Source organism: Carettochelys insculpta, chromosome 5, assembly GCF_033958435.1.
Source record: "Carettochelys insculpta isolate YL-2023 chromosome 5, ASM3395843v1, whole genome shotgun sequence".
Lineage (NCBI taxonomy): Eukaryota > Metazoa > Chordata > Testudines > Carettochelyidae > Carettochelys > Carettochelys insculpta.
The window spans coordinates 26,229,333-26,242,098 of NC_134141.1; the positions used below are offsets into that span (position 1 = coordinate 26,229,333).

Here is a 12,766-nt window from a genome sequence, read left to right on the forward strand (position 1 = left end):
ATCCCCTTATTCCTATAGCCAAATAGGAATAAGGGTATTTCAAAGTCTGTGAGGTCCTTTCAAAAAGGATCCTGTGTAGACAAGCTGCGTGCAATTGAAAGCAGCACTTTCAAAGTGCTGCGGCTGCTATTATGCTAATGAGGTGCTGCATAGTCATTGCAGCATCTCATTAGCAGATCCCAAATTGTCTCATTAGCATCCCCCTTTCGAAAAGGGGGTGCAAGTGTAGACATGGCCCCTGAGTGGAAATAATCTTTTTCCCTGAAATCATGGAGCCTGGAGTATATTATTTGTGTAGTTATTTATATTTTCAGAAGGAAATTCTAAGCTTTTGCCTATTTGAAAGTTAAGAAGTATGTCCAGAAGTAAATGGTGCTGGGGCCCATGTTTGCTGTGAGCTGAGTGCTTGGGCGGCTGCCCAGGAGAGATTCAGGCACCGCCCATCTGATTAGCAGTGCACCTACAGCCATCAACAGTGGTTAGCCTGCATTCCTATTGGTGGTGCACATCCACACACAGTTTGGTGCACATCAACAAAATTTATTCTGCCCATGGAAGGGAAAATTTAGAAGAACACTGGCTGGGAGGTTATAATATTCCTCATTTGTGTGAACCAGTGGTTCCAAATGAGGCTAGCTTGGAACACTCAGGTGAATTTGGACCCAGAATTTAGGTTTTATCCAAACCAGTGTTTTCAGGACCGAAGTTTAATAGACGAAGGCAGTTTCAAAAGACTGGAGAGAGGTAGCTGAGGTATCTCAATGAGTAGCATAACGCGCTCACTCCATTTCATCAGTTCAGATAATTCATAGATTTACGTTTACTTCTGAGTATATCATTTGCCTGCTTGAGTTAATATCCATCAAGATACATGGAGCTATTGGTCAAAGGACTTATAGGACTCATATCATAGTAGTATCTGGGCCTCTAAAGGCAAGTTAACCTTCTTTCCTGTTTTCTGTTTGGCATTTTTAAAACAGGTCTCCTGACTTTTATGAAGAGGTGAAAATTAAACTGCCAGCTAAACTCACAGAAAAACACCACCTGCTGTTCACATTCTACCATATCAGCTGTCAGCCAAAGCAAGGCGCGTGTGTAGAAACCCTACTGGGATATTCAGTAAGTTATCTCTGATTTACACTCAGCTTCCTTTGCACACAGGCATTTTGCAGTAATGATTAGCTAATTTCTTCACATTGCCCACAGCCAAAGTGGCTAAAACACTCTGTCTGGTTATTAGAGAGACAAGATTGGTGAGGTGGTATCTTTTATTAGCACAACTTGTGTCTGACATTCTGGGACCAACACAGCTACTAGAAAACTACTTACATCCTGTTATAACAATGTCCAAACATAAGTAATAGGCCTTAATTTTAAAACTCCCCAGCAGCAAAATCTACATTTAGATAATACATCTTTTGTGACTACAGTAGTTCTTCAGAAAAGGACCTGGGCACTACAGGGGATGAGAAGCTGGACATGAGTCAGTAATGTGTCTCTCAGGCAAGAAGACAAATAGCATATTGGGCTGTGTTAGTAGGAACATTATCAGCAGATCCAAAGAGATGATTATTCCCCTTTATTTGACACTGGTGAGGCCAGAACTGGAATATTGTATCCAATTCTGCCCCCGCCCCCATTACAAAAAGGATGTGGACACATTGGAGAGAGTCCAGTGGAGGGCAACAAAAAATGATTAGGGGGCTAGCGCATGTGACTTATGAGGAGAAGCTGAGGGATTCAGGCTTATTTAGTCTACAAAAGAGAAAAGTGAGGGGAGATTTGATAGCAGCCTTCAACTACCTGAAGGGGGATTACAAAGAGGATGGAGAGACGTTCTTTTCCGTGGTGACAGAATGAGGAGCAATGATCTTAAGTTGCAGTGGCAGAGAAGCAGGTTGGATATTAGGAAAAACTGTTTCACCAGGAGGGTGGTGAAGCACTGGAATAGGTTATCTAGAGAGGTGGTGGAATCTCCATCTCTAGAGGTTTTTCAGTCCTGGCTTGACAAAGCCCTGACTGGAATGATTTAGTAGGTGAAGGTAAGCTTGGAAGCTTGTCTCTCTTATCGGTAGAAGTTGGTCTAATAAATGGTATTACCTCACTCACCTTGTCTCTCCAGTGACTTTATGCATTCCTGTAGCTGTCTGCCTACCACATCACTTGAATCCATCCACCTCCAAAATAATCTGTGTCAGTGAACAAACTATCTTCACAACAATGAAAGGGAGGGAGATATTGGCCAAGGATATCAGGATATTGCTGTCACAAAATTTCACAGCTTCACTGATATCCACAAAGTGCATATCCGACCTTACTTTTTAAGTGCTCTCCTTAAAATACCTCCATGCAGTAAGCTGACTGGAAGTCAATTTACTTCCTTCAGAAGGATCTGAGTCTAGAGTCTATCCTAACTTTTCACAAAATATACGGTAAATAATTATGTGTTTCCTGTTGTAAAGTTTGTACTCTTTTTGTATTGGCCCCATTCCTGCAAACTTGGACACAAGTGCTTGCCTTTAGGATGAGAATTGTCCCACTGATATCAATGGATTGCTCATTTACACAAGTGTCTTCTGAATCACGGTGTTAGTCATCTTTCTTTGTAGGTTTCCATCCACTAAAGCAAGAAGCGATTCCAAGCTGTTATGCTGCAATGCATTCCCCTTTCAAATCTGAGTAGCATCAGAATGCAGTGTTTCCAATGTATCAGTTTATCCCTGGCATGATTTTACTGAATTAATGGAATTATTCCAGATATTTCCTTAGTCCAAGATATGTGCTATTCTGAACTAGAAATTCCAACATTTCACATATATGGACCCTATAACAACCTGGGAGGATTCAGCACAATAATTCCTGCCCATGGTGAAGAGCTCTGTGTTTGTTTTGTTCAGGAAGGATTGATTTTAAAAGAAGTCCAAAGTGCTGTGGGGGAGGAGGGGAACATGATGACACTTCTGCAGTAGCTATCAGTACATTGAAATGAAAAGATTTTTGGCAGAAATTACTGTGGAGTCAGAAACAGTTCTGGTCGATATCTCATCTTTGTTCTGTTGGTTGTAATTATTACAAACTAGATAAATAGCCATACTCATATGCAGTAACAAATAGTACTTTGTTTTTGCCTCATCTGTTTCAGTGGCTGCCAATTCTATTAAATGATCGTCTCCAGACTGGGCATTATTGTCTTCCTGTTGCCTTGGATAAGTTGCCTTTAAACTATTCAATGCATTCTCCAGAGGTAATGAACAAAATTGTTAATAGATACTGTTTCCCCAGTTAAAGTGGCAATGTCAGTATTTCAGGCAAAAGTTGGAACCTTCATGGCTAGAGGACTCCTTCCCCATGCTTAAACAAATCAACCAACCAATCAACCAGCAAAAGCTTAAAGAAACTCCTTACCCCAAGTGTCATGCAACTGCTTGTGGGTGCCAAAATAACTGCTTGCAGGTGCAGGCCCCACAAACCTCCTACAAGCTCCATCCTTGCAGTGTGAGTCCTGTGGCCCTGAATACACTCCTGCTACTTAGTGGATCAGAACATCCAACCACCTCACAGTGCAGGGGAGTGTCACTGTGGGAAGACTTCAGGAATGACATTGCTAAGGGTGGAGAAGTTGGGATCAGGATCCCCCAGCAAGGCTGTGAGGATGTGGACAGTACTCTTTAAGAAAATATTGCTAATACAAAGGGGACCAGACAGATGCAGGCTTTACCACTGACCCCAATCTCTCTGGCACAGTGAACCAGAACCCCAGTGCTGAATAGTTTAGAATGAAAAGATGCGGAATAAAAAGGGGCACATCTAATTTGTAACTAAAAATCACCCTTAAAATCTACGTATGCCCTGCATAAACAGTGTTTGCTATTTGTTTACTTGTAGGAAAAAGCTCTGGGCTGATCATCTTACTATTTTATTTTTGACACAGAAAGTTCCACTACAGTCACCTCCAATAAAATGGGTGGAAGGACACAAGGGGGTGTTTAACGTAGAAGTGCAGGCTGTTTCATCTGTTCACACTCAGGTAAGAAATCTACAGCCAATCTTTTACATGCAACATAAGCTTCCTTTCAAACAGACTCCTGGGGCTTGGAAGGCTGAGGGGACTGGTGAATAGCATACAAAGCCCTTCACCTCTTAGTTGCTTGTTGGTGACATTTTTTAGTTCTTAGCCAACCATTTTGATTGCTCTGTGTCTGCTTGTGAATGCAGCAGTATAGGATGTGCAGTGACTGCCCAGTGTCACATGGCAAGTGTTTGATTGTATTCATAGGACAACCACCTGGAGAAATTCTTCACTCTGTGCCATTCTCTGGAAAACCAAGTCACCTTCCCAATTCGAGTGATGGATCAGAAGATCACAGAAGCTGCCCTGGAACATGAGTTGAAACTCAGCATTATTTGCTTGAATTCCTCCCGGCTTGAGCCCCTAGTCTTGTTTTTACACTTGGTGTTGGAGAAACTTTTCCAGCTGGCTGTGCAGCCCATGGTGATAGCTGGTCAGACAGGTACTTATTGAAGCATGGCCTTTGGCTAATGGAATAGCAGTAGTACGAGAAAGGGCCTACAAGCAGACCAGGTGGAGGGGTGGGAGCCATTTGGCTAAACTGACTGGCTGTAATTTGATATTAGCTGATTTAACTTCTAGAGGGTATTCATGGGATTTTGAGATGGAGGTGTGCTCAACTTTCTACGACTAATTCAAGTAATCAGCCCATGCTTTGTATGCCATTGCAGTATCTGCTGACTGATATTCGTATCAGTAACACCACATCTAAAGTTATAATCAATGCCAACCAAAATTTTTGGAAGGGATATTAAACCTTGTGCTTCAGGGCTTAAGACAGTGTCTGGCTATTAGAGATCAGATCGGGAAAAGACTTATAGAGTGAGACAGATAAGTCCACAGCTGCCAGCTGCAGGGTTCATACACCTATCTTTGAAGCAGTAGGTGCTGCTCACTGTCACAGAGATGATCCTGGCCTCGATGGATGCTGGGTTTGAGCTAGTCTGGCAGTTCTGATGTTTCTGTGTCTGGGTATGAGTTCGTTAGGGGCTAGATTAAATAGTGAATGGAACGAATGTTATTGGTTGAAAGAATGCTCTGACTTACTCAAGTTACGCACTTGAATGCTGAGACTAATTCTTTCCCTTTGGGTCACAGCCAACTTTTCCCAGTTTGCCTTCGAATCTGTGGTCGCAATTGTGAACAGTCTTCACAACAGTAAAGTCTTGAGCAAGGACCAGCATGGGAGGAACTGCCTCTTGGCATCATATGTCTACTATGTGTTTCGCCTTCCAGAGCCTCAAAGAGAGATGGCCAGAATAGGTATTCTTGCTGCATACTCAGTAAAGTAATTGCCTTCTCCCTGTCCTGTCCTGTATAGGCAGCAGAGATCTGTACAGGTCTTGGCATTCAGAGTAATTTGTATTCAGTGGCAGCAGGGTTGAAAAGAGCTTCTAACATACAGTCCATGCAAGAAATAGGAGAGAGGGCTGTGATGGGTTCCCTGCTGGGGTAACACCTGGAACTGGGATGCCACTGAGCCTTGTGACCTACCAGCCTGGACTCCCTCTCATGCTGTGCTGCTGTGACAAGCTGAAAACCCCTCCAGTGTGCACTGTCACCAGTCTTCATGTGGGTATGGACACACCCAGATCCAGTTACACACAGGGTCCCTAATCTCCAGCTTCAGAGCGTGGGACCCAAAAGCAGTACCACTTGCCCTGGTCAAATCTGACCAATAGGCAGGTTTAATACCCAGACTGCCTCTCCTTCAATAGTAAGGGCATAATGTACACTTGTCATAACCAAGCTAGTCCAAAATCACCGGAGTAGAGTATCTACTGATATATATCAGCAAGAAATTAGTTCCCTCTTCCTACCCTCTGTGCTGGTTCAGCTGTGTGGGAGAGAGAGCAGGGAGATGGAACCATGCTCCACCCATTCCTTACCTGCCTGCTCCAGGAGGGAGTAAGCAGATGAATAGCCCTTTGTATTCCTACAGGCAGGGCTCCAAGATCCAGACACTAAGAGCCAGAGGCTGGCAGAGAGGGAGGGTTTATTCCTCCGCTCAGGTGTGTAGTCTGTGCTCTTCCTGAATCCTTGGCTGACATTGGGGTGTGGCAAATCTCACGAGGGCTTGTCCACACTCGGAAATTTACTGCAAACAGTAACAGAGTAATTGCTTCTGATTAGCTATTCTGGCACATTTCCGACTGTAGAGAAATCCTCAGGGTCCGTTGCCTACATCAGGGATGGAGATAGGTCTTTGAGCTCAGATGTGTGTATAGCAGGCTCATATGCAGCAAGGAACAAAGGGGCTGCCTCTGAAGTGCAGGGTGAAAGGAAGGAAAAATAAGCTGCTGCTTGAAGCTGTTCCACTGATCTTCCTCTGGTCCCCTCAGTGCTGTGCTGGACAGCTTATGGCCATTCCCCTAACTCTGCTTGTGGCTAGTTAGCTTATCAAGGACGGGTTTGATGGAGAGGTTTTAGATGCTTCATGTTGTTCTCGCTCTGTTGTACTCGCTCTTTAGAAGCAGAGCAAAACTGGCTTTCATGTGATCATTGTGTTATTTAAATGCACTAGTTAAAACAAAAAAACAAAACCAGACCTCTTCCCATGACCAGGTGCAGGAGGAAGTGCCAATTTGCCAGAGTCTCGTTACTACACATTTGGACGCACCACAGCAGTGTCTGTTGGGTCCAGACTTTTGCAGAGCCGGGTGATGAGTTGCAGCAATCCAGATATTGCTGGAACACAGAATGCTACTGATGAGGAAGTAAAAAACATCATGTTGTCAAAGGTAAGGAAAGTGGGGAAGAAGCTTATTAGCTAGAGATGCGTCTAGCCCAAATCCCAGGTTGGAGGCCTGAGATCCAGACATTGTAAATGGGCTCATCTCTACTAATATATATACTGCATATGCCCCTAAGCAGTCTTGCTGTTGACCTGGGACCTAAAACATCAAGCTAAAGCTTTGGTGCCAGATCTTTAAGTCATGTCTCAGTGTCCCAGAGAAGTGAAAGGTAGTTTAACATCAGTAAGTTCTGAATTTTGCCGCTACAGATGGATGGATTTTGTCATATTTTCAGGCCCCTAATAAGTCTTTTTGCGTTCTGAAAAATCTATACATATTGGTGCCTAGGATGTTTATGAGGGATTTGATCTGGCTCTTGTTCATGTCAATAGAGAGAGACTGTCGTTAACCACATTGGGAGCTGAATCAGGCGCTAATGGGGGTTAAACCACACCTTACAAAGAAGAAATACTCTTTTAATACTGAAAGGGGAAAATATTCCATTTCTTCACAGTCGTTGTTTAAAATCACAGTGCTTGTTCAGTGCCGAATGCGTGCCCTTCAAGTGCGAGACCAGCTGGGATGTCCATCATCCGCACAGTGATTTTACATCAGCTAGTATGGGTACCAAAACATCTGCTTTAGGGATGAATTCTTCTTTTCTGAGTTCTTCATTTATCCATTGAATTAAAGTGAAACATAAACTGATTTTCTTCTTTTTCATATAATTATATAATCATAGAATTATATAAACTTAGTGGCTACATCTACGCTACGGCTATCTGTTGACAGAAGTTACTGTCAGAATAGCTCTTCAAGCAAAATTTGTGTCAACAGATCATGTCCACACACAAAAGTGGGTCGAAAGAGCAATGCACTCTCTCGACAGAGCGGCCAACCAGAAGCTCAGCAAGCAGGGCTGCCCGGTGAACCGGAAGCCCAGTCTGTTGACAAAAGGGCCCCTGGAAGCCTCTACATGTCTTTTTTGTGACAGAAGCTGTTGACAAAGGCGTTATTTCTCATCGCGGAGAGGCAGAACACTGTTGGCAGAAGTGCTGAGTTTTGTTGACAGACTGTCAACAAAGTGCATTTTCTGTGTAGACCCTCTGCGCATTTTGTTGACAAAACCCCAGTTGGTGTAGACGTAGCCAGTGGTTTGTTTTCAAACTTAATTAGAAGACACTCTGAATCAGTTCTCCATCCAGTGTGCATGTGCATCGCCAGTTAAAATGAATGAGACTTATGTGTCTAGCTTGAGGGAAATAAAAGAGAAGAACTAGTCATATTTGCAAGTTATGAATATTTGATTTGTTTATGTGGATATATTTATTCACCCATATCAGTTTTTAACAGTGCAGACTTGTATTTAATTGTTTATACATTTTACTCCTATTTCCTGTATCCTAAAATGTAGCTCTGGTCTAGGAGTTTTTAATTCATCCAAATTAATATAAAATTAACACGTGGGATATTAAAGCTGTTCCACATTAATAGCAACATTGCAGGTTATTAAAGCTGCATCCCAGCAATTTACAATGCTTGGCTGAGTACTGCCATTTCACCGCCTTTTAAATGGACATTGTTTTAATGAAAGGGACTCCCAGATGTCATTTTATTTGGGGCTTCTGAATCTGATATTTCCTTCAAGGACAGCTCTTGTTGAGCAGATAAATTAAGAGAGCTTTAAAGAGGCTAAATGCAATACTTGTATAGGCCACGTGGTGGAGATATTTCCATTAGTTTTCTTTGGCCTTTGAATTCCAAATCTTGGCACTGGTTTGTTTGTTAGTTTGTTTAATTTTTTTATTATATAGGATGTGTGAGAGAGGATGGTGGGGAGATTTTTTTTTTTAAACAGCTAGCATCTGACTCTCCTTTGTTAATTAATGAATTCATTGATTGATTAAAGTCCCCCCCCGCTTTTGCCCTTTTCTCCAGGTTGCAGATCGTGGCTCCAGTCGGATGTCTTTCTATATCGAATCTAACAATGACACACCAAACACACGTGTGAGCCCAAGAACATCCAGTAAGAAGGTAGAGTGCTATGCAATGCAAGAGTGACCATCAAAAAAACCAGCAGCCTGGCTGAGATGTTTGCAAACAGCTCTTAAAATAAATCTTGTCAGTAAAACTTAGGTGAGGTGCAGGGGAGAGGCAGTGGATTAATGTATTAATTTTGACAAATAACTTTGTGCCAGACAAATTATATATATATATATATATATACACACACACCCCAGGGTGGTAGATCTGGAGATAAACTACTAGATCTTTTTGTCAAGCCCGTCTGTCTTCAGTTCTTTAGATTGTTTCCCAGATATTCCAGGCAAGTAACAACGTGCCTTGTGGCTCGGTATATATGATTGGGGACACTTTTACTTTTGCCTCCCCACTCCCTCCCTCCTGTATAGACCCTGGATTCTACTTTTTTCCACTCCTGAAGAAATGAGTCTTACTCCTGAAAACTCATGACCTAATTAATTTTTTAGTTTCTGAGGTGCTAAAGGGCTGCTTGTTATTTGTGAAGCTACAGACTAACATGGCTACCCTGCTGAAAGTATTTACTTTGGCCTGTAATAATCATGATGGATCAGCTTTTCCCAAGGAAAAGGAAGGGGAGTGGAGGACTAGCTGTGCTTTGAATTCACTAAAATGGCTTTTTCCATGTTTTCCATCTTTGAAACCAAGGCCATCTGTCTCTCTGATCAAAGCACTTGTTCCTGTGTGGCAGAACGTCGGAACTGCTATACCACATCAGACCAAGCTAGCCTTCCATTGCAGTCTGTTGTTTTTTCACGGTGACCAACAACAGCTATTTTAGAAGAAAGTAAAGATACCCTGCAGAAGGCAGTTAAGAAACCTTTTGCACACAAGGGAAGTTTCTTCCTGACCTCTGTTAGAGTTTTAGTTATGCCTTAAATTTTTTCTAAAGTAACTGGAGATATGCCTGTTATGAACATAAAAGTGGCTGGTATCTCTTCTTGCATACTTTTTGTATGGAGAATGGACCATGCTGAAAAGTTTAAATCTGGATCTGAACTTCCTAAAAGTTTGGGGAGCATGAAACTGGTTTTCAGTTCAGAGCCATCTCTGCATGATGTTGTTTTCAAGTAGGATACAGTCCAAAAGGCCTGCTTCAGGAATTCCTTCGTTCCCACTCTGGCGTTCACCATCTTCCCCAACCTCAGAAATGTTAATGCATCACATACTGGTACTCAGAATCAGTAGGGGTAAAGTTCATTCTCATAACACACTGCCCAAAGCCCATCGGTTATGGGCTTGAGTAAAGCCGCTTCCCATCTGCACCTTCATTTGGTGATTCCTCAGTCCTGGACACACACAACCATGATTACAAGTACCCTTCACCCCACCTTTCCCCCCTCTCCTCTCATACCAGCTCAATCCAGGCAGCAAAGTTATTAACCTGCGTGGTATCTGTGGGGTACAGAGCTGCTGCTCCTCCCACTTCACCAGCCTCACACAAAAGGCCACTGTGGCAGGATAGGCCTTGTACTCAAAGTGAATCTCACCCACGCAGTGTGGAACTGAGAGCTCAGTGCTGGAAGATGAGTGAGTTCACAATCGTTTCTCACCTTGCTGTGTTTGTTGACTAGCATTTCCATGAAGAACTAGCACTGCAGATGGTGGTCAGCACTGGCATGGTGAGAGAAACCGTCTTCAAGTATGCCTGGTTCTTCTTTGAGCTTCTGGTAAGAGTTTGTTCACAGCATCGTTACATAATGCTTGGGCTATTAAATGTCATTTGTGCTAAAAAGCCCCATCTGCAGATTTGTCACTGTCTTAACGTCCTCGCCCCAGCACATCACAGCACTCAGTTTTGGAACATGCCTACACTCTGTGTATGCATATCTGTCCATCAGTCTGTGCGGCTAGTCTTCCCTATAGGAATGGGCCTGAGGACTGTCCTCCAGATTTGAACCTCCCCAAGGTGTGGGGGTATGTGAATAGAGTGTTTGGTTCAGATCCAACTCTCCATGGAGCCCTGTTGACTCCAACACATAACTAAAAAAGCCAGCCTTGCAGGAATGCTCTGAAATAATTCATCCAAACTGCAACTGGCTGGATCTGGCCTGGGGGTGAGGAGGCAGAGAAACCGCTTATGTTGTGCACGCAGTGGTCCACAGCTGAGAAAGCACAGCAAGGCAAAAGTCAAGCAAGGCTCTTTACTTTATTTCAAATGCATTCCAGCTGTCATTTTCTCCACTGGGCCACTGACTGCAGTACCTGGACTCCACACACAGAGGTTCTCCACTGTAGCCCTGAGATGATGAAAAATTATCTGACATTGGTTAACATGGGCAACAGATGAAGCATCCAGATGCCATGCAAGAAGCAGGAGCTCGTGCACACTGGCCATGCCAGTCATGAGGGGTGAAAGCAGTAAAGGACCCTTCATGTGATTAGATGGACCCTCATCCTTCCTTCTCTCTGAGCTCAAACTTCTGACCAATGACCTTCTCTTTCGTTCTTTTTATTGAAGCTGTGACTTAACTGTGAGGTTTGGGTGTGTGAGAGCATGCATGAAGGAGACTAAAAAGTGAATGGGTCAGGACTGGAAAGGTCTTCAAAAATGGATTTAACCTTTCTGCTGCTAGCTTCTCCCACCCAGCCTGTGTGGGAGTTGAATGTGGTGCTTTCCTTCCAAGTGCCAATGTTTTGTTAGAATACCAGCGCTACATGAGGACATGGCACTGCAGCAAGGGTGATGTGCTTTGCCAAGTATATTTGGTAAAATAGGCGTTTGTCTTTCAACACTTGGGCAGAGGAAATCTCTGGAGTCTGTTGTACTTTAAGAAATAAAACATAAATAGGTGGCACGTAGGGAGAAAAAGAATCTTTTCCACATGTATATTGCACCTCACTGTCTGATTAACTGGAACAGTCTCCCTCTTGTGGTATACCATCTGTTCTTATTTCAAATCCCTCCTTGAAACATCCTTCATCTATGAAAGTAATCCACCATAAAAAGGCATTTAATAAATATCACACATTTGTGATCTTGGAACTTTTAGGTAATAGCTGTATTATCAGGTTGTTCTAGATCCTAAACCTTTTGGTTCAGGGACTGAGCATTTCTCTGTAGACTCTATACAGCACCAAGCACAATATTGGCCTTCCAGGATGAAGGCTGAAACCCTAGTGTTTGCCCAAAATAGGCACAGAAGAAACAGCAGGAGTGTACACCTCTTTGTTCTGTCCTGCCAGCTTGCATCAGCTGTGACATAGGGGCAATTTCTAGGGGTGAGATGTTAGTTCAGTCTCCCTTCTGACTCAGTTCTTGGGCTCTCTGCTGACACTGACAACAAGTGTGCCAGTTGTGATGTGGTTTTGTGCAGCTGAAATTGACCCTGGTGGGAAGTCAGGCCCACAGTGCCATGGTTATAGCAGTCACTTGATTGTAACATTTCATGTTCTGCAGATAAAGAGCATGGCTCAGTATATTCATAACATGGACAAGCAAGATGTTCCACGGAAAAGTCGATTTTCAGATCGTTTCAAAGGTGACATCACCACTATCGTCAACGTGGTCACCTCAGAGATTGCAGCACTTTTAGTTAAAGCACAGAAGGTAAATGTGGGATACAAAGAAATAAATGTAACACTTCCTACACTCTTTTTGTGGCTATTTCCCACCAAGGCCTCCTGGGCCAAATGCAACCCTGGTGTAACTTCACTGACATCGCTGAAGTTACACCAAAGATGAACTGGATCCATTATTTCTATTCTGTCTCACTTGTGTCGGTCATTGTGTGGTAGATTCTGCCATGCTTACTCATGTTGCATGACATTTTATTCCATTAGTGGTTTCATTGATTGTCTAGGGGACATTCAAGAATTAAAGCAACAAACTTGTAGCAGGTTTACAGAATTTGGTCCTGAATTATCTAATCACCAGCTTCAGATGTTGTTAATATGAAAATCACAGAGCAAAAATAGAATC

At 43.1% G+C, this 12,766-nt stretch overlaps 1 protein-coding gene across 1 annotated transcript in view; it reads left to right on the top strand.

The window, feature by feature from the left end:
- The window catches only part of DOCK8 (dedicator of cytokinesis 8), a 113,237-nt gene that overhangs the window by 56,971 nt on the left and 43,500 nt on the right, over nt 1–12,766 (top strand). Inside the window, exons 16-24 of the mRNA XM_074994083.1 lie at nt 981–1,119; nt 3,143–3,244; nt 3,932–4,027; nt 4,277–4,511; nt 5,168–5,332; nt 6,635–6,810; nt 8,743–8,838; nt 10,419–10,514; nt 12,245–12,394. Of these exons, the coding sequence (XP_074850184.1) occupies nt 981–1,119; nt 3,143–3,244; nt 3,932–4,027; nt 4,277–4,511; nt 5,168–5,332; nt 6,635–6,810; nt 8,743–8,838; nt 10,419–10,514; nt 12,245–12,394 (1,255 nt within the window). The remainder of the gene's footprint in view (nt 1–980; nt 1,120–3,142; nt 3,245–3,931; nt 4,028–4,276; nt 4,512–5,167; nt 5,333–6,634; nt 6,811–8,742; nt 8,839–10,418; nt 10,515–12,244; nt 12,395–12,766) is intronic.